Source organism: Cheilinus undulatus, linkage group 11 (genome assembly GCF_018320785.1).
Source record: "Cheilinus undulatus linkage group 11, ASM1832078v1, whole genome shotgun sequence".
NCBI lineage: Eukaryota > Metazoa > Chordata > Actinopteri > Labriformes > Labridae > Cheilinus > Cheilinus undulatus.
Window position 1 is genome coordinate 20,184,518 of NC_054875.1, and position 25,414 is coordinate 20,209,931.

Sequence of the window (25,414 nt, forward strand, 5' to 3'; positions counted from 1 at the left end):
GATGTCAGAAATGGCATAAGGAAGAACTGATTAGATTTGGGACTGATCCGGCTCGCCATCCGGATCCAGGAATTTTTTTAAAGGATTCTTTACTATTGGAAGATAGGGCTAATGGCAGAGGTCTGCACTCTCCAAGTGCTTTTCTAGTTGAATATGTCATGCATTGACCAACAAGTTGTTGCAGAAGAAAAAGAACAAAAGTAATAGGCTTTACTTTAAAACTCAGTATTTGTGCATTACAGTAATTATAAGGGAGATGAATTGTTTGGTCTGTCACATTTAGCTTTAAAATGAGAATGAAATCAAATCATGATAAAATCAAGATTGTGATCTTTCCATAAAAAAAAATGTTTTTTTTTTCCCCATATTTCCCACCTCCACATTACATAAAATTTTGTCTGTAGAAAACTGATTTTCAAAACATATGGCTCTTTTGGCATGCTAAATATATGGCAGATATAGGCATGCTAGTTTTAGTCTCCACAAGGGGTTATTGAAGATGAAATACACAAACTGGTGATGGAATAAAAATAAGAAGGAACCAACATACCATCCTTGCAAGCTTCATGAACCACCTGTAGTACAGGAAACAATGTGGTTTATATCAGGCATTCTCACTTGAGCAGTACACTGCTACAAAGTATGTTTTACTCGTAGATATCAGCTCACCATTAAGGCATCAAAGAAGTCCTCTGACAGATTTAACAAGGGCTCATTCCACAGGGGGCCACACTGGATCCACAGCTGCCTGCATTTCTCAAACCACTGCGCCATGTGCACAGAAAAAGGATCAATAAACCACTAAAGCGCATTCACTTAAACAGCACTCAGATACTGTATAAATTAAATATATACTTATCTTTTCGGCCAGGCCTTGTGGTATTAATCCTGACAGACCTTGACAGCCACCGGGTAGTTTAAGTTTTTTCCCACACTTGTAGAGAATACCAAGAGCCACACTGGCTGCTTTGGAGTCTTTCTGATCCAAACTCTATTTACAGACAAAATACAGATGGATCCATTACACCTACTTACAACAAAGCATCATGGGATATCAGTGTGTGGGCTTGGCTTCATCTTACCTTCCTGATAAGTTTATCCAGTTTGGTGAGAAACTGTTGGGAACATTTGAAAAGGGCCCCTTCATCTGTACCCCTTTGCAGGAATAGATCCAGAGCTTGGACATCCCCACTCTTTAACACCTCCTCAATGACTTTCTCCAGCTGTAAATTTATGTAATACATTATCTTTGCCATATTTATTTATATATTTCATCGAAATCATTGTGTTTATTATTACAAACCATTAAGCTCAGTTAAAACGTCATCCTCACCTGTGTGTCCTGACTAGGTGCCATACTTTCTTCTGGGATCAGCGCTGCTGCCAACTGACATCAACAGTTGGAGATTTACTATATCTGAAAGTGAAGACATCAACCTGACGATCTTAACGCCACTAGAAGAGAAATACGTTTTCTGTATAACTGAGTTAATCCGACCAATAGTTAATGTCAAGCGTTTCCATATTATTAACCTGGCCTTCACACTTAGTGTGGCTATAAAAGAGTGATGTCAGGGCCGTTAGTGAGTTATCTTCGCTCGCTAACCGTTGACAGTCTAACTATATATCCATTTGTCTGCCAATAATGTTAAGGCAAGCCTACTCTAAGCACATAACTTCATTAAAATACAGCATTAAATTCGACAAAAGGTCGACTATCTGGAGTGGATTTTATACATGAAGTCCCATATAATGCTTTAGAACAGCGCAAGTTAGCTTAAAATAGTCGGCTTTTAATGCTATTTGATGTCAACGTTACCTCTCGTATTTCCACGGCAGGTCTCGGGTTATTTAAAGCGTTTCGGATATAAAGTAGTTTCTTAATATTCCGGTAACTCTACTTACCGTTAAAGCCAGCATCAATTCAAGTAATGATAACAATAGTTTACAGCTTTTACAGTTAGTCAACCGCTCCAGTGCAAAACGCGCGAATTCTTTTCGTTCGATACGCATGCGCATACTGTTTTACTTAGTGCTACTTGGCTACGTCAATCATATGGTGTTTTTTCAAACAAGGATATTCAACTTTCTGGTTGAATGTCGAGCATTTCCTTCAGTTTAAAGACGTTCTTTTTCCTTTCAAAGCAGACATCTACTAAGGTTCCTGCCCTTTCAAAAAAAAAAAAAAATTATACTTAACTAACCCTACTTTGGTACCCTGACCAACGTTCACTTAAGCTTACAAAGGTTCAATACAGACGTAAGACCACGTCTCTAGCTGCCCTGTCTTCTTCCATGTCCTGTTTTTGTTAGGTAGACATTGAACAGATTTTATACAACAGGCTGATCCCCTGAAAAACCCAGAAAATGGGCCTGGTCCAACTTGTGTCCTGACTACCAGGTACTTAGTTTTGGAGCTGAAAAGTGTACAAAACAATGATGAAACAATTTCAAAAACAGAATTTTTAACCCCTTTTTCCAGCCTATTATTTGCCACCATTTTGCACAATTTCCACCTATTTTTGCCACTTTAACCCACTTTTTGCCAAATTCAAACCCCCCACTGTTTCCCGCCATTTTATTTCAGTTCAACCATTTTCCACTATTAACCCCTTTTCAAAAGTTTTCATGCCCATTTTTGCCTATTCTAAATGCTATTCACAATTTTTATGCCCATTTTTGCCTATTCTAAATCCATTTCACATTTTTTATGCCCAGTTTTGCCACTTTATGGCTTTTTTTCCCTTTGTTAACCCATTTTTGTGATTTAAGACACATTTTTACCACTGTTAAACTATTTCTCCTACTTTAAAAAATCCCCTTTCACCACCCTTTTCGCCCATGTTGCTACTTTTAAACAAATTTGATTATGTTCAAGCATTAATAAATAAAAATGTATGCATTAATTTGATAAGAATTACTCAGGTTAAAAAAATCATTGTTATCACAGCTTAACTTTACAATGGACCATGACTTTCTTGACCTCCATAAGCCCCCAATTTGGCTGGGCCCCAGAAAGCTCTCCTCTTTATCCATCCTTTTGGGTTGCCTTGTTGTTAAGTAGAGTCAAGAAAGCATGTTCAAAATAGAAAGGAAAGCAGATAGGACTTTCAAGTGAGGTAGTCACAAAAAATAATATGAGCTCCATACAATATATATATATATATATATATATATATATATATATATATATATATATATATATATACATATATAAATAAACCGGCTTTAGTGTGTAAGTGTGCTTTAATGTTAAACAAAATAAGCAGTCATTTTTACATTCTGAAAAGATCTGAAAATTCTACCCATGCCATACATGGTTTGGGTATTATGTTTGACAATATTTCCTTAAAAATACATAAAGAGCAAAGTGGTTCAGAAGACCACAGTTTCAAAACATATAAAACAATAGTATATGCAAATTTTCCAGCTGTAAGAATCCTGTGGACATAAGTGCATACATATGTGAGTATTTTTGTGGGTGAACACTCTGAGAGCGTAACATTGTTCAGATTTTCCCACATTAAAGTGCATTTTTTTAAATCAGCAAAGAACACAAATCATATACGCAAGCCCAGTTTCTAGTAAAAAATCTTATGTGAAATAGTGTCTCTAAAGTTGGCATCATATATAAGTGCACATATGTAGTCTGTTTCACTCAGACAAAGTATGCTCAGAGTTTTCTGCTGTTCTGAACCCAACTTAAATCAATGGAAGCCTTTGTTTATATTATTCTAGCAACATTATACACTACAATGCAGCTATACAATTTAATATGTGTGGGAAACAAGTCATAAAGTGCTCCTAACAGATATCCTTTACTTTCAGTCTGCTTCTTAGATGAAGTGCACGATGCTATCCTCACATTCCTTTGGCACAGTGAGCTTGTAGTTATGGCAAACCAATTTATAATTCTCTCCATTATTGTTGTCCCAGTATTCAACTCCACACACTTTGTACTTGATCGCAAACTGCAGCTCTGCACCTGGCTGCAGGTATGGAGGAAGAGGCAGGTGAAATCGAAATGTGTCACAACTGAGTTGCTGCCCTCCCCCCTCAGAGGTCTTAGTGCTGCTGGACACCCAAGAAGCTTTACTTTCTGTGTAACTTTCCCATCCTGTGAATGTATAGCGAGCCAAGACTTCCTTCTCAAAGTCCAAATTAAGAACCTGGGTGATTCCCATCACACCCAGTTCAAAACACAAGACTCTCTCCAGACAGACTTTTTGCTCATGTAAACGATGCAGGAATCCAGGCTGGTCACCTGGTTGCTGGGATAAAACCGGCCTCAGATATGGCAAGGATATCTCCAAATGCTTTCCATGTGCTAATTCTGCACCCATCAACAATCTGAAGGTAACATGATAAGGCACAAATGGATCCTCTCCTGACTTGAAAAGCCTGATGTCTTCCAGATCAAGCCCCAATGAGTCAACAAATCTCACACCAACATTTCTGCATTTCTTCTTCTTCTGTGGGGTGGAGGGCAGAGAGCGTGATCGCTGTCGAATGATGGGTTTAGGTTGTGGTTCGCAGGACGGTCTGTGGTGGAACTCTTGTTTTTTGGGCTGAGGGACCCTAGGGCTGGGGGGTCGTATCGGAACTGGCTTTTTCACTGCATTCGGTTTGTCAGATTGAAGCATCTCAGTCAGGTTGATAGTCATGGTGGGTCTTGAGACCCTGTTGCATGTGCTAGATGTCTGCATATCAGGTTTAGAAGATGGAATCCTTTCATGCCCAATAAACCAGCCACCATCCATGTTCTGTGAGAACTGGAGTTGTGCTCACCTGTAAACAAAGTTGTGAAGTGCTCTGTATTATTATGCAGTGGTGGAAAAACAACATAGCTACTGTAATCAAGTAAAAAGTACAGTTCCCTACTTCAATTTGACTTTTAAGATCTACTCAAGTAAAAGTAAAAACTATTTCATTTAAAATTTGCTTTTAGTACTGAGTATCACATAGCTATTGAGGGGTTGTATAGTAAATTATTCTATTTCCTTACTGGCAAAAACAACAGGAGGACAAATCTCCAACTAGGTTGTTCAGGTAAGGTCACGCCTCCATAATAAGTATGATTAAGAATACACCATATACATTCATTAACAACACCTAAAGTCACAGGCAGTAACTTTAACTTAGTTGATAACTTCACTCATGGTGCAAATGTGTTTCATGTCAAAAACAATCCGCCAGAGACAAGAGCAAAAGAAACTCAGCAGCAGGGATCACTATACAATAGGGTAAATGTAATTAGGTGCTTTCTATCCCTGATAGTATGGTAATTCTTTCACAAAAAGAAAGCCCCCTAACAAAACCATTTTCACCTAGAAGTAACAGTTTTGTACTTAACTCATATTTCTGTGGTATAGATTTGATAGAAACATCATCTTTACAGTTCTAAACTGAACAGGACAGAACATTCTCAGAAGAAAAATAGTGGTCGTGTGCTCGGTAGTACGTGCTTGCATACAGCCCACTACACTCGTTGTAGCATTACTGAAAGCGGCATTTTACACCTTTCAACGAAAGCAAACGCTGACATCGCCTCAACATGTCCAAAAATATAAAGAGTTAGTTACATCTGCAGGATGTAGCCTGAGCTTGAGCCTCCATTTAACGTAGTATGTTCTAGAGCTGCGCGTTTCCGTGAGCCGCGGAGGCTCCGCTCCTGGCAGCAACCACAGAGCCTGATTTATAAATCACAATCATCATTTGAGACGGTTATTCACCACATGCATCCTATTCGTGACTCGATGGAGATCGGCAATGTTGCGCGCAGTTAACAGGAAGCTTCAGGAGGAGCGTAACGTCCCTAATGGCACATGGGAGATTGAGTAATTTGAGATGAACTTTTTATTTATATGCCTTCTTATAAAGGTCTGTCCAGGAATTTCAGGCTGGACGTCTGTGCAGAGGGTCCTTCATTGATTATTAATAGTAAAAAGACATACCACAGTTTGCGGGCTTCGTTTTAAAGCGCGTGTATTTCACGTTGACTTCAACTCCCATGATGCACCTCTACTGCTCAATACGACCAAGGCGGTAGCCAGTCAGCAGCAGGTAAACAAACCTATCTGCTTCTTGGGAAGACGAGCTAAACAAAGCGTATGCACTGTCTTGCATTTTTAATGGCATGGAAGATGATAGTCCAAAAAGAGATGACTCAGCTGTCACCAATTCATTAAAAAGTCGCGCGATTGTTATTTAATCGAGGCGAGTCGACGACGAGCAGAAGGACGAATTGAACCTGCAGTGAAGAAACGAGCGCCGACATCTGCGCATGATGCATTGCAGCACTTTAAAGAAAATGTGTGTTTTTAGCCTCATTCTCAGAATAGGGTACATGATTCGGGACGTCGGCTGGGTTCTTTAGCTACCGTAACATTTGATTGTGCTGGATTCTCAACAATATCCCATCTGTGCGACCTGCAACATGGGGCCCATCATGCAGGAACGCACAGCGTCCACGACACTGAAACGCGTCGTCTCCAAAGAGAAGATTCGAGGAAAAAATACCGAGAACAATGTGCCAGTAACAAGGTAAGACATACATTACAGTAATCAATCCAAGAATAAAGTTGAATCGTCAGGTTTTGTGTGAGGCATAAGCTGGAGGTGGGCCTGACATACTACTGTCATGTTTCCACAGTTCAAAGAAAGGTAACAAGATGAAGAAAGCCGTGGGTCCAACGAAAAACGGCCTCCCAGGACCGGGTCAGGATAAGGACACACTGACCACAGTGCAGAAAGTGAGGAGACAATATGTTGTGATTATGTTTCTGCCATTTCTTTCGATCTGTGGAAAGACTGAGATGAAGCACGTGTTGAGAACTGTACAGCTCATAAAACTGGTGACAGAAATAATCAACTACATAATACTTGTTTTACAGGGTGCACAGTCAGGCAGGTTTAAATCTGGCACTGCACGGAATACGAGCAAACTCTCCAGGTATGTGTGCAGTCTTAATGAATGCTTGCTTTAGTTCCAGTAATCCCTAAATCCCCAAAGAGCTTTTCTTACATTTGTCTGTCTCTTTACAGCCCCGAAGAAGAAGATTTGAGACCCCCACTCCGCAAACACGTGTCGGTGCACAGGAAAGAGGAGAAACGTGAAAATCAGCGATTGTCACAATGCAGCAATGAGCTACACCTGAATCGTGGGGCGATGGGGAAAAACAGGCGTGCCCTTTCCCTGCCTCTCTCCCCAATATCAGGTCTACGACACATGCCATCACACCCACTAACACACTCTCCTGCCCCGACCCCAGAGACCCTACAGCAGCACTACAACCAGAAGGATGTTGACACTGACAGCGCCAGTGATCTGTCAGACTCTGAGAGGCTGCCTGTGCTGCCCTCTCCTTGTACCCCCTGCACCCCCCCTCACCTCAATCTGCGGGCTGAGGTCATAAACACCAATGACTTTCCCCCTGACATCCCAGGACCCCGTGGGTGCGTGAGTGATGAAATTGAGAGTGAAAAACCCAGCTACAGTTACTCAGACTTTCTACCGCCTCCGTTCAACAGCTGGAGCCTGAAACAGCTTGCAGTGTTCCTTCACACAGAGGGCCGCGGGGCCCCCAGGCCCAAGCCTGTAGGGCCATTAGAGAGGTACCTGGAGAGGCTACTGCAGTTGGAGTGGCTTCAGATCCAAACAGTGCAAGCAGAGAGCAGCCGACCACCAGGGAGCAGACCGAGACCACAGAGCTTTCCCTCTGCCACTACCGCACACCCTCCAAGGCCTCACACTGCTCCATCATCCCGACTCAACTCCCCTAAAGGGCTGCGGCAAAGTCAGCGAGCCTTCCCATTCACACCTGTCAACAACCCTCCATCACCTGCTGCAGCCCAGCACCAGCACTCACGCTTTCCAGTCTGTCCTCATTGTCACATTCGCTACCCACTGTGCAATGGAAGCTGCTCTGCCTACGCCTACCAGCGCCACTCGCGGCTCAGCCCACTGCTTGAGCGCAGAGCAAGACCTGGAGCACCGACAAAGAGGAGCAGCAGTGAGACCAGAGCAAACTCCACAGAAGGCAGGAGTCCAGGAGGACAAGGCGGAGCCCAGACCCCAGTTAGCCCCTCAACCGGAAGGAGTCATCTCAGACACATGCAGGCGGCGGGCAATGCACGTAAGCAACCCCAAGAATCTGGAAACAATCCAAACAGCAGAGGTCCGGTGAGGAAAAGCCGTGTCAGAGCTAACTCTGAGACGGATGTTAAAAAAGAGCCTGGTGGCAAAGCAGCCGCTACAGAGAAACGTGTCTTTGCTGCAAGTAAGAGAGAGGTCACCACTTCCAAGAGAGTAGAGAAGGACTGGCAGAGGACAGAGGCAGGAGGTCAGGCCTCGAAAACTGCTACCAAGAGATCTCCTAAGGAGCCACAGTCTCTCTCCAAAGCACCGCTTAGCAGTAAGCAGAATGGCAAAACAAAAAATGTGCACTTTGTCACAAAGTAACCTGTGTACACACACAATATAGCGCTTTATTTAGTGTTTACCTGGTACAGGAGCTTAAACCTATGCCTGCTTTCTGTGTTATTTGTGTAATACTAACATGTAACTGTTGTACAGCAGTCTAAATCAGTGGTGTACAGCCTTCAAAAGGTTAAAACTAACAAGTAGTTTAGCAGCTAGAATATAGACAGCACTGACTTTAAAGGTTAACAAATAAAGCAAAAATATATGAATACATTGTAAACATTCAAATGTGCGGCAAGTATACAGTCATAATGTTGCACTGTGGTGAAAGAAGAATCACTATGGCCCCAGGTCTTTAAAAGCAACGCTTCTATGTTATTAAAGTTATTTGCACTGCAGTCCATGTGCTACTAATGTTGCTACATGCATCAAATAAGCATCCACTGAACCACTGATCAGCTTTGAGCATAAGTATTTCATAGTGAAGTTTAACATAGATCATTGCATTTTGGTCATAAATTACAACTGTAGCTGTTACAAGTAGTTTTGATGTTGGAATGTCTTTGTTTTTAAAGCTTTTTCTTTACTTGATGTTGTTTTTAAACTTTTCTTTGGTGCCTCATCTTTTAAGTCACGTTTACAGCATCTTCGACTGAAATGAAGGAGGCGCAATAAGTGGTGTTGTACTGCTGTAATGTAAGTTGTTCCAGATATATTTGTGCAATGGATTTCTATCTTTGGTTACAAGGGCTTTTCATGTTTGAACAGCTTGAATTGTAGTCAATGATGATATACTGTATTTTGCATAGAGCTGAGCTCTTTCTATCATTGAAGACAGTGTAATGTTTGCTATGAATGTAAATGCATATTTTTTCAAATTTTATATACCATAGTTATATTTATGAAAAGTGTTGTGGTTGGCCTGTATTCACCATTGTCATTGTTATGTTTACATTATCGAGCACTATTAGAAAATATTTAGCAAAAGAGCTGAATGTAATATAATGCTGTACCATTGGTTCATGCCTATGATGAAGTGGAATTTTAACACATCATTGCTGTAAGACTGAAACACCTTAATGTTCTACATATCACCTCCATCGTCTACTGCATACTTGAAGTCTTTAGAACACTGTTCACATCAGAGTGTCTTCTCTGTTGGTGTTATTGTCCATACACATAGAATTCATGGAAACACTTTAATGTTAATATGATATGTATTCATACTGCACCTCTCCTCTTATTATACATGTAAAGTATCAAAGCCATAGACAAGGGACCAGAAGTGGCGCTGTTCTTATAACTGTGTACATGATGTTGACAAGCACGCTGAAAGATTGTGGTATGTATTTTCACAATATTGAATGCAAGTATTTGTAAGGCATAGAAATAAATGTTTTGCACTCAAGAGAAATGGGTGTAAGGACCTTTCTTTGAGACAAATGAAGAAACACAGTTCATACACTCCCAAGAAATAAAATGTTAAATTTACTAAAGTCAGTTATGTAATCTCAAATCAGTCCCACCAAACTGGGTTGAGTAAAAAGAAAAATTACCTGGTAATTTAGTATTACTACATTAGGTCTGGTGCATCATGTTGCCAGCTGATAGTATGTGTTTTATCTGAGTACACTCAATCATGTGGATTGCAAGGTCCAAGGATTGAACTGCCAACCCTTGAATAAGAGTTAACTGTCTACCTCTGAGCCACAGTCACTCACAGTTTAATTCACATTCATTTTTAAGAATACACAATCATTATGAATTTATTTAAAACATCTTTTTATTTACTGAATAATTAAGTTTTATGTATATTAGGCATTTAGAAGAATGTCCTTAACCCTCAAGAGCTTAAAACCATTGTTAAATCAAATTTTAAAAATCCAGTTTGGAAATTAAGGAAGACAAATGTTTACCTTAAAGCAGAAAGTTCTTCGGGTGTTCGCCTGCTTACACCTCATTCATAACATGATCCTGTAAAGTGAGCTTTTCAACATTCCAACCATACCCAACAGGACCTCACCCAAACAGTATTAATGACAAGTATCCAATTGTTTCATTTACTTAGCAGGTTTATTTGCTGAAGGTCAAGAGGTTTGATTGCTTCTTCAGATAAACCTAAACAATCCAAAGGTGGTTAGGTTAAAAACAAAAGCACTGACATACAAATTAAGCGCACATTCCTCTAAAGTACAGTTACTTTGACCTACAATTACTGGGTAATTAGGGGGGGCAATTGCCTAGTAATTACCTAAAGATTTTAGAGTAATACGTATAATGATCTAGTAATTTCTCAAGAACAAGGGGGTAATTACTTAGTAATAACTTGGAATTTAACCAAGAAATATGACGATATTTAGGAAGTTTTTACCTTGTAATAATGCATTATTTATTAAGTAATTTCTCAGAAATACTTCAACAACTATCTTAAGTGGTATTTTACCAAGTAATTGATAAGAAATAAGATGACAGTTTTTCTGTAAGTTGCTTGATAAATCCCAGGTAACTGCTTTATTTTGGCCCACTAAATTAAAGTGAGTTCTTCTGAAATGATTAGAAATAATTACCAAATACTTCATAAATTGTGAAGGAATGTATTCAGAGATAACCTGAAAGTTTTCTTAAAATTTTTGTAGGACAGCATTGACAAACTATCTAAAAATGACCTAGGAATTATAGGGAAATAACTTAATTTAGAGGGCTGAAATGTAGAAATTACCAAAAAATTACTTATGAATTATAAAGGAAGTCCAAGAACTCATGAATGAAGACATTTAGAAATTACCTAAAAGTTACTTGAAAATTATTAGGTTACAACTCGTTTCAATTTTGTGGGCCGAAATAAAGAAATGACCTGGAAATTATAAAGCAAATATATAGAAAAACTTTCATCTCATTTTTCAAGAAATTACTTAGTAAAATACCACCCAATTACCAGAGAATTGCCACAATATTGATGAGGAATTGCTTAAGAATTAATACATTATTACTAGGTAAAAATTTCCCTAACATTACCATACTTTCAAGTTATTACAAGGTAAACATAACCTCATTCATGAGAAATTACTACAAAATTACACTTATTACTAAAGACTAACTATATCATTACTTTAAAATTAGCGGGTAATTACTCGGTCATTAGGGCCCACTAAAATAAAGTGTTACCAAAAAGTTTGCCAACAAGGCATTGTTGGGTTCATATGTGCCTCCTTTTCTTGTCCTTTCTTTTACAGTATCCCAACTTTTGTTTAGGTTCTGGCAACACTGTACGAAGGCCAAAACAAAATTACCCAGTAGTTAAGTATGGCTAGCCCATGACATTGTTACTCATACCATTTTACGAAGGGGGAATACATTTGTAAACGTGCATTTTTGTTGCTTTTGTAAATTATATCATAGGTTATCATTTGTTATATCTAAGATGAATCTCTCTCTCTTCGTCCTTAATATGCGATTGAAATATGGAGTTATTAATTGATGTTTTTTTTTTATGAATTGTAAAGATCTCTTATAAATTAGTTACTGCAGAGAAAGACCCACGGAGAAGGAGAGGGTTTGGGTTTCGAAACTAAGATGAAAAGGTAGTTGTGGATTTGTAATCTTATGTTTTGTAATGTTTTTGTGTATCTCTGTTGATTGTAATTACTTGTAATTATTCATGCAATGTTACTGATATATGAGGGTGTACAACTGCTTCTGTTAAAAATGAATAATAAAAAAGATATATACAACATAAAAAAAAAGATTTAAGATGAAGCATGTTTTTGCCAGCCTTCATGGGTTCCCCAATCTACCTTGGCCCTAGAAAGTGTACCCCTTTATCCCCCCTTATGGGCAGCCTTGTCTACATGTAAAATATACCATGTTTTGCTGTTTAAGAAAGTTAAGTTTTCACTGTTTGTATTACTTGAGAAGTGAGAGCAGATCATCAAAATCATTTAAACATGGATGGTTCTTCAGACATTAAAAGGCCATGTCACATCCTTTTCTGGCCTGGAAATGGTTTAAAAAGCTGGCGAAGCTGCTTCTCTCTGTCGTTCACACACCCTGCCAAAATACACAGGTATACATTGCAGAAATTCATAGTATTAATTTCTGTATTTATAAAAATGCCTCACAGTCTTTAGAGCTGAAAAGCAAACTTATTCATAAGTCGAACAGTCTTCTTACCTAAGTGGGTGTTGGCAGTGAAATATGAAATGCCAAAAGATTCTGTGTTGACGTCCTCTCTGTAGACAGGCCCATCATTCCACATGAGATCATAGCCACCCACCCTTTTCTCTCTGCCAGTCAGCCTAATAAGGAAAAAACAGTCAGATAGGGCACAGCACCAGCATGGCAGACAGAGATGAAAGGTACTTGTCATTTATTATACAGCATTCAACTTTTGATCTAAGGGAAATGGTAACTGTTATGATATCTTTAAGTATCTCTGAAAGGTTCTTCTTTCCAATGTTGTTTTTAACTTTCTAATTTACCATAACATAGTTTCCTCTTACATATCTTTAGAGGAAATTGTATTTGAAATAAATGGAAAGACTGGGAGGTCCTAACATATTTTTCAGAACAACATAACATGAGAGAGCAGGAAGCCTTTACCTTCCCTCCATATCAACAACGTTCAAAGTGTCTTCAAGCAGCCGGCACTTCATCTCATAATCCTCTTGACTACTTGGGGTGTGTGACGGGGACGCATTTACCTCAATTAACCACCTGTAAGGAGATGGAGGGTGATGACATTCACAAAACATTTACTTAGCTTTTCAGTGCAGCATTTAGCCAATCTAAAAGGAAAAGCAAACAGTTTGGTAAGTTATGTAAGCACATGTAAATGAGTGAATGTTGATACATTTGCATTTATGAGTGGTGTTGTCTTGTGTGTGTGTGTGTTATTATTTACAGCAGGAATATGGCATTCTTGTCAGTTTTTCAAATATGCTGTTCAGATTTACGAGGTTGTTTATATGTGGTAATTTCTGGAGTCAAACACAAGCAGATTTACTACTTTGTTTTCTGAGGATCGAGGAAGGCGAGACAAACTTGTGCCATGTTTGCTTGTCTGTTCATGTGCTTTTCTCTGCTTACAAGTAAATAAGCATACCTGTGTACACTTACGGTTTGAGGTTGTGATCCAGCAGGATGTCGTAACCATAGAGCTCAAAGCAGTGTTTGTCATTTATAATGACCTTCTGGACACTCTGTAGACTGCAGATAAATATGTTGTTCATCTCTTTAAACAAGGTTTCGACCGTCTCTCGCCCATGTTTCGCTGTCAGGTATCTTCGAAGCTGCTGCAACTGCCACTTACATCCCTTTTTTAGGAGGAATAAAAAAGCAGGAATAAAAGTGGGGCAGAGTTTGTTAAAGGGGTTTCAAAGCTGGTGTTAATATGCTGGAACACCATACCTTTTCAGGGTCATAATCTGGTGCAGTTTTCTGGACAGCAACATTGGTGAGGTGCATATCTGGAAAAGGGCACCACGAAGAATGTGAGAACTTAAGCGTGGTAATCTCTCCCATTGTGGATAAATGTGACAAAAAAACATTGTTAGAAATTAGGTCAAAATGAGCTATTTAAAGCTGACTTTGATTGAAACATTGGCACATTGGTACTGATGACTCCCTAACTAGGCTACCACACAAATCTTCTAACATTTAAAAGAATGGGTGCAAAATACTAAAACAGCAAAAGGTGGGATACACTTGTCATCAATAGTGCTGAGGGAGAATCGGGTGCTTGAGAAGCGAGCAAAGCCATCTCGATACAGCCAGGCCTTTAAGGGAACATACTGAAAACAGAGCAGAGACAATATCACCCATGCAGAAATGAGCATATTGTTGATAACCCTGAGAAACAAGTTCAGTACATACTGATGTGACCAGTACGTAGACTCTCAAGTCAAATTTTCTTCCTGTGTGGACAATAAGGGAAAAAAAATTACTTCTGAGATGCTTAAAATAAACTCCCATGTACCCACTGTTCCTTCTGTTAACAATATGTCACAAGGTTTTAATGATTTTTTTGCATTTTTTTCTTAATAAGGTTAAAAATAATTTTTCTATTACCATTAATTAGATAGGGGTTCTCTATGTAGCGTTGTGCCACATAGCTCTCCACTTGAGCTGCATCCTTCTGCTCTTCTGAGCGGGTGCCATCCTGTGTAAACAAACAATTGGCAGTCTTAAACATGCAGTTTAGTAAGCAAAAAGTCTGTTTAACTGTGATGTGATGATGCCTTATTCTTTCATGGAACAAACTCATGTTACCCTCTTCCAATCTGTTATGTCTTTCAGTTTCCTGAACAGGAAAATTCCTTTCCCTTGAGAACTTGCCACCTGCAGAATAACACACTAGTTAATTTTCATGGCTTGGTTGTAGTCTGACACTGACTTCACTTGAGTTTCAGGGGTTGTCCAAGCTGAGTGCAGGTCTGGGTCTTATATCTGTGTGCAGCTTTAACTAACCGGCTTCATGATCCAGGTGCTGCCAGGGCTTCTTTTGAACTCCTCTACAAAGAGATGATATTCGCTGGGCAGCGCAAAAGTACAGGGGAAGAATTCACATTTGGATGCCTCCATGCGGCCAACCTCTCTTTCAAGATTTTTCTGGTATCTTTTGAGGTTTTTCACCATGAGGTTTTTGCGGGTCAACTGTTACATGAAGCACAGAAATAAATTGAAAAGTTTTTTATTTGAATAGGAAATGGTAATTCTGTTTAATTTTCTGCTTTATGGACTGTAATCATTCTTGATTGATCCTTTCTTACCTCATAATGGTTACGGAAGTGATTTATTCTTACATGCTCCTCCATGTAAGAATGATCAAAATTCTCCCTGAGCCAGCCCACATCACACCAGTTGAAGTCCCACTCCCCATCACTGTGAGATGAGTATTTGGTATTAGTCAAGCCATATAAAGGTGCATCCAAAAAATATTAGAATATCATATAAAAGTTTTTTTTCTTTCCTGAGATTCAAAGAAGAGATATTATAGATACATAATTACAAAGTGCAAAATTTCCTAACTTTTCTGTTTCACTGTTAATAATTACAGCTCACAACAATAAAAAATCCACCATCTCAAAATATTAGATTATCACAAAACATTAGTCCAAAAATAAGTATTAATAATACAGAAATGTTGACCTTCTGGAAAATTATATTCATTTTATGCACTCAGTAACTGGTTGCATGAATTACTGCATCTATGTTACATGGGATGCATCCATGTCACATAGATACAGTCCGTGGCACTGCTGGGGTGTTATGACGTTGCTCTGATAGCAGTCCTCAGCTCGTCTTTATTGTTGAGTCTGGGGTCTCTCATCTTCCTCTTGACATTTCCCCAGAGATTCTACTTGGGGTTTAGATCAGACCAGTTGGCTGGCCGATCAAGCACAGTAATACCAAGGTCAGCAAACCAGTTTCTGGTAGTTTTGGCTTCACTGTGGGCAGGTGCAAAGTCCTACTGGAAAAGGAAATCAGTATCTCTAAGCTTCTTAGCAGATGAAAGCATGAAGTGCTCTAAAATCTCCCATTAGATGGCTGGCAGTGTTAAGTCTGGACTTGCTAAAGCAAAGTGAATTAACAGTAGCAGATGACATGCCACCTCAAAACATCACTGACTATGGAAACTGAAAACACTGGACTTCAAGCACCTTGGATTCTGTGCCTCTTTGATCTTCCTCCAGACTCTAGGACCTTGATATAAAAATGAAATTCCAAGTTTACTTTCATCTGACACCATGACTTTGGACCACAGAGCAACGGCCCAGAGCTTTTTCTCCTTAGCCCAGGTGAGAAGCTGATGATGATGTCTATGGTTCAGGAGTGACTGACACAAGGAACGCAACACTTGTAGCCCATTTCCTGGAGCCGTCTGTGTGTGGTAGCTCTTAATCCACTGACTCCAGCCTCAGTTCACTCACTGTGAAGCTCCTCTAAATTCTTGAATCTGCTGTGTTTGGCAATTCTCTGAAGGCTAAGCTCACCCCTTTTCTTACCACAGTTTTCTCTTCCAGTTAATTTTCTATTAATATATGCTTTGATACAGCCCTCTAAAAATAGCCTGCTCTTTCAGCACTGACCTTCTGTAGCTTGCCCTCACTGTGGAGGAAGCCAATGATTGTCTTCTGGACATGTCAAGTCAGCAGTCTTCCCCATAATTGCAGTCATGTCAATTAGAGAAACCCTTTGCAGATTAGACTTTTTGACAATATTCAAATATTTTGAGAGAGTGATTTTTAATTTTGGGGAACTATAAGCCATAATCACCACAATGCTTTGTATGAGATGGATTTAGAATATATGATATGGAAACTTTCTTAAGTGAATCACAGGAAAAATTGATCTTTTACATGACATTCAATTTTTTGTTCAGATGCACATTTTGAAGTCCAAAAAGCAAACTTAGGGGGTAAGGATAAAACAAATCTGTAGCTACTTACTCTTTGACCTCAACCCAGCCTGGTCTTTGACGCATTACATCCTGTATGGTGTTGAGTAGGCCACATTTGTAACGCACACAACATTTTCCTTCCCTGAGAAAACGTTGTAATTGTAACCATCTATTGTAAATAACTGACAGTTTATAGCTGGCAAAACACTCACCTCTCTTCAGTTTTGGTGAAGTCACTTTTATATCCAGCTGTCTGCAAAGGTAAGGAAAGCAATGAGTGTGTTACTTCATTCACAACTTCTCTGCTACTAGATACCTCGGTCCATCCCCTTTACTCATGGGTTAACATGATCTTAATAGGTTACCGCATTTCGTTTTCTGCACAACTATGTACCTATCATAAACTTAGGCTACGCAGGTGCTAAAATAATAGCTAGCTCGAACAAATAAGATTAGCATTAATTATTACAGTCTTCCTTTCAAAGCCTAAAAAACACAGTCTGCATTCCGTTTTGTTCTATTTACCTTGTATTTTGACATGAATGTGTTCTCTCTTAAACAGAATAGACGTAGAATTACACGAATTATACGAAGCTATAGGCTACTGAGTGTATACAGGGCTTGAGCAAACAGTTAGCATCAAGCTAGTCCCACCTGTGTTTGAACCAGTTGCCATGGCAACGGAGCTGTTCCTTTGTGCTCTCCCTAGTTTTTGCGATGAAGAGGCGAAGAAAGGGATAGTTTTAAATCAGCAATAATACCGCCAAAATTGAGTACTGTCCCTTTAAATCATGTATGTATTTAGGCTATGTTCATTTTTTTTATTTATTTTATTTAATAAATGAGAAACAATGGAATCTGATCATTTCTTCCACTGTTCAAGATACTTAAGTTAAAGATAGAAAACAGTTTAAGTCTAGATAACAACTATTAACAAAACTTAATGTTACATGCATAAATGACTCTCACGTCAAAGAATTTTAAAAAGGTACAACTTATCCTGAATTTGCAGCTGTACTCTAAAATCGCCACTAGGTGGTGCTAAAACCTCATCTAACTGAATTGAGCCTGTCTTTATGTAGATTCAGTTGATTTTCCATTGAAGTAGCCTTTTTGTTCTTAAGATTAGATACCCCCCGATATCTTTTAGTCAGTCTCAGTTTCCTGTCTATATGCCTATATCTTCCTTCAAACTTTGAGTCAGAATCATTTTTTTGGCCAATTATATCTAAATATACAATAATACAATAATACCTCTCATTAAAACAGAATATTAAATACACGAATACATTAATTTTATTTCAAATAGGATTCAAATTAATTTATGAAGCATCTAAAAAAGCACAATCATTTAATAATGCATAACGATAGAGAAAAAAGTGGTATTGTCCCTGTTCTAAAGTTTGCATACCCTTGGTTCTCAATGTATATGTATTGCCCCCTTTAACACTGATGACTGCCCATTCTTCTTAGCAAAAAGCTTCCAGGTCATGTAAATTCTTGAACTGTCTTGCATGAACTGAGCATTTGAGATCTCCCTAAAGTGGCTTAATGATATTGAGGTCAGGAGACTGTGATGGCCGATCCAGAACCTTCACTTTTTCTGCTGTTTTTCTACTGATTTGGATTCTCTAATGTTTGGGTATCTTTTTATATCCTTCGCCTATTTTTTAAAGTTCAACTACCTTCTCTCTCCGGTCCTTTGACCATTCTTTTACTTTCCCCATAGCTCAGAATCCAGCAAAGTCAGTGCAGCATGACAGGAAATGTGTAGGTGTCTGTCAAGAACCCAGAGGCTCACTGACTTTTATACACAGACACTAATTACATGCAGACAGGTGGCAGGTGTGGACAGTTACCCTGACTAGCCATTTAAACCTGTTTGTGTTAACTTGTGGGCATATTATTAGGGCAAAACTTTAAGGGCATGTATACTTTAGTTCAGGGCTGTTTGGATGATTCAACTTGTCATTGTGATTTAAAAAGAGCAAATATAATTGTGTGATAATAAATAACTTCATCTGACCACTAACCCTGAATGAAAGAAAAGTTTTCTATGATCACACATATTTTCAGGAAAAATGAACATTTTACAAATTTTGCCGGGGTATGTAAACTTATGAGGACAACTGTATCAGAGCAAAAACCTAGCCATGAGGTCAGAGGAACTGCCTGCAGCGCTCAGAGACAGGATTGTTGTAAGGCACAGATCTGCATTTTATTACTAAAATCAAAGATTTAAATTTATGTCATTTCATGCATGTTAAGCCTTGTTGGATGCTTGATGTTTGAGGTATATAAATATCTGATTAATGTATAGAATTTTAATGTGTATCCAAGGATGGGCATGTTGACATTTCCATTGTAACTAATTTTGATTATTATCATAACAATAAGAATAAGAAGCATCTAAAAGAGTTTTTCCTTCAAGGATAGGACCCAGTTATGGATGGGAATATAAAAAGGTCTGTAATGGGAGGAGGACCACTCGCAACAAATTTTTGGACAACCTTTTTATGGCACATGGACAAACACACCAAACTTTAATTCTGTGTCCTATATTGTTACTGGTTAATGAATATGATCTGATGATTTTTGGAGAGTGGCCTGTTCTCTTTCAGCTTACACTACTGTACTTAATGGAGTCAGCTGGAACATGACGAATAAATCCTTAGGCAGTTGTTTACCTATGATGGGTTTAGGCAAGGGGTAAAGGATTACACCTTATTTCTGATTACTAAAGCATAATAAGAGCTACCAGTTCATAAAAACATTTTTATTTATTTTTTCAAACACCTCATTGACAATACTGTGAGGGGAGCTTAGATTCTAGATTCCTCTGCAAAGTAAAATAAATAGGAGGGCCAGATATCCATCTCATTTGCTGATGGCTGTGCCTTTTTTTCTCAGCCACCCACCTCTAATCAAACAATCCACCATACTTTGGACTCTAACGTAAATAATCACAACAGACTGGGATAAAGAAGGCTTTAAAATGAATTTGGGTAGAGATTTTGGCTGGCAACCAAATTGTCCGTACAGACATATAACAGGCCTCTCTACTGCGTGTGTCAGGAGTGCTTCAGCAGCAGAGCTAACATCCAGGCTCACCATGATGATAAGAAATAGTCGTTTTATGTGATCACACCTGTTATGAAAAATAAAAATAGGGTCAGAACATCTGAGTTTCTAATAAGTTCTGACCTTCACTGTTGAAGTTTTGATATTATTTCAAACAGATGGCATCAGTTTTCTTCCAAACCTAATACACATCATTCAAATCAAAATACACTCTGACAGTTTCTCTTTTTTTTTTTATCAAATTTGATGCAAAGGAGATGTGCAGTATATTTATCAAATCTCTAAAGTGAAACTAGATCAGCTGTCTAATTACAGTCAGTCAATAGATGGTGTAATTAAATAGAAGCTGTTGAACTATAGGTGACATGTTTTCTCTATTTCTAATATTTCAAAAAGGAACAGACAACCATGCCAAAGTTTTTTAAACAAACACAATCATAAAAGTGCAATGAACCAGCTTAATTACAATGTCAACAATTTTACTTAATTCTCTTTCCAGAGGTTTCATTGGCATCATCACCCCTGAGTTACTTATTGAATTTTCTATTTTATTGCTTTGTGTTTGAAGAAAGACTGCTGTATATTCCTAAAAACAGTTTTTTTTAAATTTCATTTCTCATATAACTCAGCCTCCACAAAATTCTATTCCTCAATCGCTTCAATTGTAGGTGCCAATCAGGGGTCAGGCCTTCAGAAAGCCTTTATTTTGTGGCAGATTTCCTGCATTAGTGTTTGTGCTTCTGATTTTGGTTTGGCATGCATCCCTGGAGCGAATTTTTTATCAGTCTCTGGCAGCAGCTCTACCTTCTCTGCTTATAATTTTGGCTTACCACATGTTATATATTATATATTTTTGTCCTTCTGCAACCTGAAAAAAAAAGAAAAAAACAGAAGCTCCATGGAAACCAGCATCTTGGAATAAAAATTATTTTTATGATCAACCCATGGGATTGACTTTAACATCTCCTTCCCTAAACATCATAGATGTTTTGAACTAAAAGTTGAGCTTTATTTTACAGTTTAGATTGTCATTTTTAGATCCAAATATTTTTTTTCTTAGAGAAGCAGTATTTATTGGCTTCGTGTGCCAATGCAGATTTTAAGTTTTGCATGAATCTTAAAGTGTCCCTTGCTGCCAGGAACTACACAAGTTATACATTTCCACTGGACAAGAGCCATCAGATACTGTAGACAAAACCTTTGATAGTGTCCACAGCGCATGAAACATGTGGGATCCAGGGGCATCAGCTGTTTCTCATGAGACAGGCATCCCGCTGGCTTTAGTGTGATAAGCCTCACCTCAGTGATGTTCTCTTTGGTGAAAAGCTCGGCTCAGATACAGATTGTACTGTTCCTTTTTAAAATGAAATGCCTATGCATGTACTGTATACTACTGCTTAAGGATGCTAGGGGTAACAGCCAGTGCCTTAGCAAATTTAAGTCAGCAAGAAATAATCAGGAAAATTAGCTGTGAGTGAACTGAGAATGATGTAAGAGTAGGGTTTCCCTATTCTTGTTGGAATGGAGGGGTAGGGTAAGTAGAGATGCCCTCTGGAGGATTCTGGAGCTCAGCAGGGTCCCACGTTTGCCCATCTGGCTGATGTCAACCCTATATTCTGGCACAGAGAGTCCTGTGAAGTGTGGTGGCTCCACTTCTGACTTCTTCCCAGTTGATTCTGGGGTGAGACAGGGCTGCATCTTAGCCCCTCGTCTTTAGTATCTGTATGGACCGGATAATGGGGTGGGTAACAGTGGGCAGCGAACTGTGGAGTGTCATTTGGCAATTTGGGTAGATCACTGATATGGACTTTGCTGATGATGCTGTGATCCTTGTGGAGACTGTCACTGTCTTTGGAGGGTCTCTTAGCTTGCTGAGTGAGTAGGCTAAAGCATTAGGACTGTACTTGTCCTTGGCCAAAACAAAGATCAGGCATTCTGGGATGTCTTGGATGCTGCCATCGAATCTGAGTCAGTGAATGGTGAGAGTGTGGAAGATGAGGAGCAGTTCATCGACCTTAACAGCATAATCCATCAATCCACTGACATCAAGGCTGACATCAACTGTAGACCTTGGCTCGTGCATGGGGCGACTGGTTTGCAGAGCAAGACAGTGTGGTGTTCCTGGTATCTGAGCATTTAAATGAAAGTCAATATTTCAGTCCTTTGTCCTCCTGATGTTATTATACTCTTATGAGGCCTGGATATTGACAGATGGCCAGAGGCCCAAGTTGGAATCCATTCTGACAACTTTTCTATTGCACATTTTTAGGTGTTCTAATGCTGACATGCTCAGGAGAGCAGGCATGGGAAGGGTCAGCTGCCTGGTGCTGGAACAGCACACTTTCCCTAGCCTGATCCAGCTCACCGCAAACTGGGTGCCTGGGACCCAGTGGGGGGATCCCTGGAGAGACGGAGCATGAGCCTGGCGCAGGCCTGGAGGATGGCCATCAGGAGGCCAGAGCAGTATGGACCAAGGTTGACGTGGCAAAGTGCCGAACTGGCATATGCTCCCATACCTGGCCTGACTCCAAACAGGATTATGGGGGATCTCCCATGATGTCTGTAGTTTTTTGTGTAAATAATTCTTAAAAATCACAACAATAATATATCATGATTTAGTGGTATAAATGCATTATCCCTTTTAATTTCATACAGTCATTTTGGTAGCTATTTAGCTAGCTAGATTTAAAAAAAAATCAAGCTAGTATTATGCTTTTCTTGTTGCATGGGCACTTAAAGACTTTTGCACATTTACCTATTCACATCTATTCACTCTATATTCACACACTGATGGTGGAGGCTGCTATGCTAAGTGTCCATCAGTATTGGCTAGTACCATACCTATTTCATACACATTTACACACCCCTGACATAGCAGTGTGGGGTTCAGTGTTTTGCCCATGTCTGTTCTGACTGCAGGAGCAGAAGATCTGAGCTTCCAGAATAGACAAAAGGAATGTATACATTTCTTTAATAACATTACTGTGTTTCACTAATCTGGTCAATAAAGAGAAAAAAAACGTATTAAGCAAGACTACTGGTACTAATTTACAGCTATCATTAGTGTAACTGTTGAGTGGTTCTGGTGGTACATTTCAGAGCTTTGATCAAGCTGCAAAATTCCAGCCTGACCCTGCCTGAGCCTGTGCATGTTCCCACTGAGCCCATCCTGGTCTGTCCTATTAACTGTCTTCATGGGCCTGTGCACAATTTAAACCAACATTTTCAATAAGTTTGCTGTTATACAGTTTAAACCACAAATCTGAGTTGTTCTGACAAGAGAGATCTCTTCAGATGAGATTTTAATAAGTGCATCACTGAAGCATGTGATACAGGCATGGCCTATATAAAGGGTTTATTGTTTATAATAAAGTCAATGGAGAGAACAAGGAGTGGATGTGGAGAAATCCCTGCACTCTGACTGTGTAGGGCTTTTTGGAGATCATCAGCCTGTTAACAGAAGGCTACAGTCTGTAGTACTGTTCAATTACTTTATTTGCAAACATGTCAGATTGACTGTTTTATTCAGCCACTGCATGGATATATTTTTACATTCATCTGGGAAACCTCCTGTACAAAGCATTTGACAGGCAGGGTGGAAGGTGGATGGACAAACGTTCTTGGTGCCATATATATTTGTGATGGGCCAGTCAGAGTGACAAGACAAAATGAGGGAGAAGGCATGCACAAGTCCAGTAGTAACATAAGCTCTGCAGGCAGGCACTGTTGTAGTTTACACACAGTGGAGCTTGTTGGTGGATAAAACTCATGCTGAGGTTGGTTGGGACAAGTGAAAAAAAAAAAAAAAAAAACATCTTCTCCACCAAGAGAAAATTTCAGTGTAGCTCTTTACTCTTGTCTTGATAAAGCAATGTCTTGCTTCTAGTACAACAAAACTCAGCTCATAATGACACTTCATTCTCCTGATTGGTCTGGATTGTGTTCAAACATAGCACAATAATTTCAGACTGGAGCTTTGCAAGATTGGAACTGCCTGATGATAGACATGGAATCCAGCCAATCCATCTCCTCTGCAAGGATAACTACAATAAAAAATACAATAATCAACTGGAAACATGAGCAAAGGAATCCCAGCAGTTAAAAAAATGAAGTCAAAATTAGCCTTTGGGAGAGAAATCAACTTAACACTGAGATATCAACTCTTTTGACTGCGTGCCTGAGGATTTCTGTCTATCAAAAGAACATGTTTCCTTGTGACTATGGGCAGGTGCTTGCTCATGACTGGATTAAAGCTGGGTACCTTTTAATATCATAAAAAATAAGCCCAATGAATAAAAAGTAGAACATTCATTAAATTAAATGATCTTTAAGGATGAACCTTGGAATCAAGAGGTGGTAGTGTGCTTTCAAAAACTTGCAGTGTTTCATGGATCAACATCTGAGATCCACTTTCTATCCATACTTAATTTGGCGCCCTTATCAGACACAGAAAGTGTTACCTTCATTCATTTCAATAGGCTTACATATCAGCCTGTGGGATGTTAACGCCACTTGTTTATTGTTTCTGTGCTCCATACCTCGGTAGCTCCAGAGCGCTCCGGGGGGTAATGACTCCTCAAATCCCCAGGCTTGCACACCCAAAATGTTTTCTATTAAAACATGAGAGGAGGCCAAGAAAAACAAGGACAAGGTGGCAGCTGTAGCACTCCTGAAATGTATTATATTCCCAGTTGTCTCCTAGTTAAGCCCACTACACTGAGCCTCCCTCAGCTGAGTGGATTAAAGGCGCCTGTGATCAGCACACAAGCAGATGTTAGCAGGCTGAGTGAATATACAGTACATATGCTGTGCTGTTAAACAATATGTCTGATGTCTGGGTAAAGCAGGGAGGACAACGAAAGGAAAGAAAAAGATTAAAACCACACATTTCCTGCTGAGAGAACCTTGGGTAGATAATCACTGCTAATGAACATGAGGGAGATCACTCAAGCTGTGCAACATGTTGCATCCTGCAGCGAGATTAAAGTGTGAGAGGTATAATTAAATGAAAACTACTTTTACTTTTTACTCTTCATTCCATTGTAATTGCAAGGATCATCTTCTTCAATAACGTGTGCTGCTCAGATTCACCAATTTCAGTCACAGAGGAACCCAAAATGACACTTTGAGAGCGTACGCAGCATCATATTACTGTTAAAATCACAAGAAGTCCACTTTTTCTGACTGTGTTCAGTCTTCACAACCAAGGTAAGGAGTACAAAAAGAATATGGTCTTCATTTATGGGGAATCTCTTTCTGTTTCCAGCTTGGGGAATGTGCCAAAGAGTTTGGTTATGGCATAAAACCATAGCCTAGGGGGTATTTGGGAAGGAACCAGAGGGCAATGGCCAGTCAAAGAGATCTACGATTAGGCTACTAGATGCCTCTGTAGCAGAGGTGCAAATCCAGGACACTTACGGTGTGAGATCCAGACAGTGTAATAATACAGAATAAACAGTGTGAGAGACTTTGGATGATCATGCAAGGGTATCTGATCAAATCTTCCCATGAAG

At 39.2% G+C, this 25,414-nt stretch overlaps 4 protein-coding genes across 4 annotated transcripts in view; 1 reads left to right on the forward strand and 3 right to left on the reverse strand.

The window, feature by feature from the left end:
- sycp2 (synaptonemal complex protein 2) overlaps positions 1–1,970 on the reverse strand; it is a 30,545-nt gene extending 28,575 nt beyond the window's left edge. The window contains exons 1-6 of the mRNA XM_041798732.1: positions 1,906–1,970; positions 1,334–1,387; positions 1,083–1,223; positions 860–991; positions 670–774; positions 551–575 (exon numbers count right to left, since the gene is read on the reverse strand). Of these exons, the coding sequence (XP_041654666.1) occupies positions 551–575; positions 670–774; positions 860–991; positions 1,083–1,223; positions 1,334–1,387; positions 1,906–1,920 (472 nt within the window). The 5' untranslated portion in view covers positions 1,921–1,970. The remainder of the gene's footprint in view (positions 1–550; positions 576–669; positions 775–859; positions 992–1,082; positions 1,224–1,333; positions 1,388–1,905) is intronic.
- Positions 1,971–3,240: 1,270 nt separating this feature from the next.
- On the reverse strand, positions 3,241–5,753 carry ppp1r3da (protein phosphatase 1, regulatory subunit 3Da). Its single transcript, XM_041799309.1, has 2 exons — positions 5,583–5,753; positions 3,241–4,788 (listed from the first exon to the last, which is right to left on the reverse strand). The coding sequence occupies exon 2, from the start codon at positions 4,758–4,760 to the stop codon at positions 3,837–3,839; it is 924 nt and encodes a 307-aa protein (XP_041655243.1). The 5' UTR covers positions 4,761–4,788; positions 5,583–5,753; the 3' UTR covers positions 3,241–3,836.
- Positions 5,754–5,940: 187 nt separating this feature from the next.
- fam217ba (family with sequence similarity 217 member Ba) lies at positions 5,941–9,820 on the forward strand. Its single transcript, XM_041799306.1, has 4 exons — positions 5,941–6,543; positions 6,653–6,752; positions 6,894–6,952; positions 7,045–9,820. The coding sequence occupies exons 1-4, from the start codon at positions 6,437–6,439 to the stop codon at positions 8,459–8,461; spliced, it is 1,683 nt and encodes a 560-aa protein (XP_041655240.1). The 5' UTR covers positions 5,941–6,436; the 3' UTR covers positions 8,462–9,820.
- A 470-nt stretch (positions 9,821–10,290) lies between these two features.
- Positions 10,291–17,462, reverse strand: ttll9 (tubulin tyrosine ligase-like family, member 9). Its single transcript, XM_041799307.1, has 14 exons — positions 17,346–17,462; positions 17,033–17,073; positions 16,870–16,962; positions 15,190–15,301; positions 14,888–15,073; positions 14,690–14,758; positions 14,489–14,579; positions 14,294–14,334; positions 14,124–14,211; positions 13,829–13,887; positions 13,538–13,734; positions 13,022–13,135; positions 12,593–12,717; positions 10,291–12,469 (listed from the first exon to the last, which is right to left on the reverse strand). The coding sequence occupies exons 1-14, from the start codon at positions 17,358–17,360 to the stop codon at positions 12,399–12,401; spliced, it is 1,302 nt and encodes a 433-aa protein (XP_041655241.1). The 5' UTR covers positions 17,361–17,462; the 3' UTR covers positions 10,291–12,398.
- Positions 17,463–25,414: the final 7,952 nt, after the last annotated feature.

Coding starts and splice junctions, on each gene's coding strand:
- ppp1r3da (XM_041799309.1), bottom strand. CDS start 4,760: ATGGATGGTGGCTGGTTTATTGGGCATGAAAGGATTCCATCTTCTAAA.
- fam217ba (XM_041799306.1), top strand. CDS start 6,437: ATGGGGCCCATCATGCAGGAACGCACAGCGTCCACGACACTGAAACGC. Junction 6,753..6,893: donor CACTGACCACAGTGCAGAAA/GTGAGGAGACAA, acceptor CTTGTTTTACAG/GGTGCACAGTCAGGCAGGTT. Junction 6,953..7,044: donor AATACGAGCAAACTCTCCAG/GTATGTGTGCAG, acceptor GTCTCTTTACAG/CCCCGAAGAAGAAGATTTGA.
- ttll9 (XM_041799307.1), bottom strand. Junction 14,335..14,488: donor GAACCCCTATCTAATTAATG/GTAATAGAAAAA, acceptor TTGTCCACACAG/GAAGAAAATTTGACTTGAGA. Junction 13,888..14,123: donor CAGCACTATTGATGACAAGT/GTATCCCACCTT, acceptor GCCCTTTTCCAG/ATATGCACCTCACCAATGTT.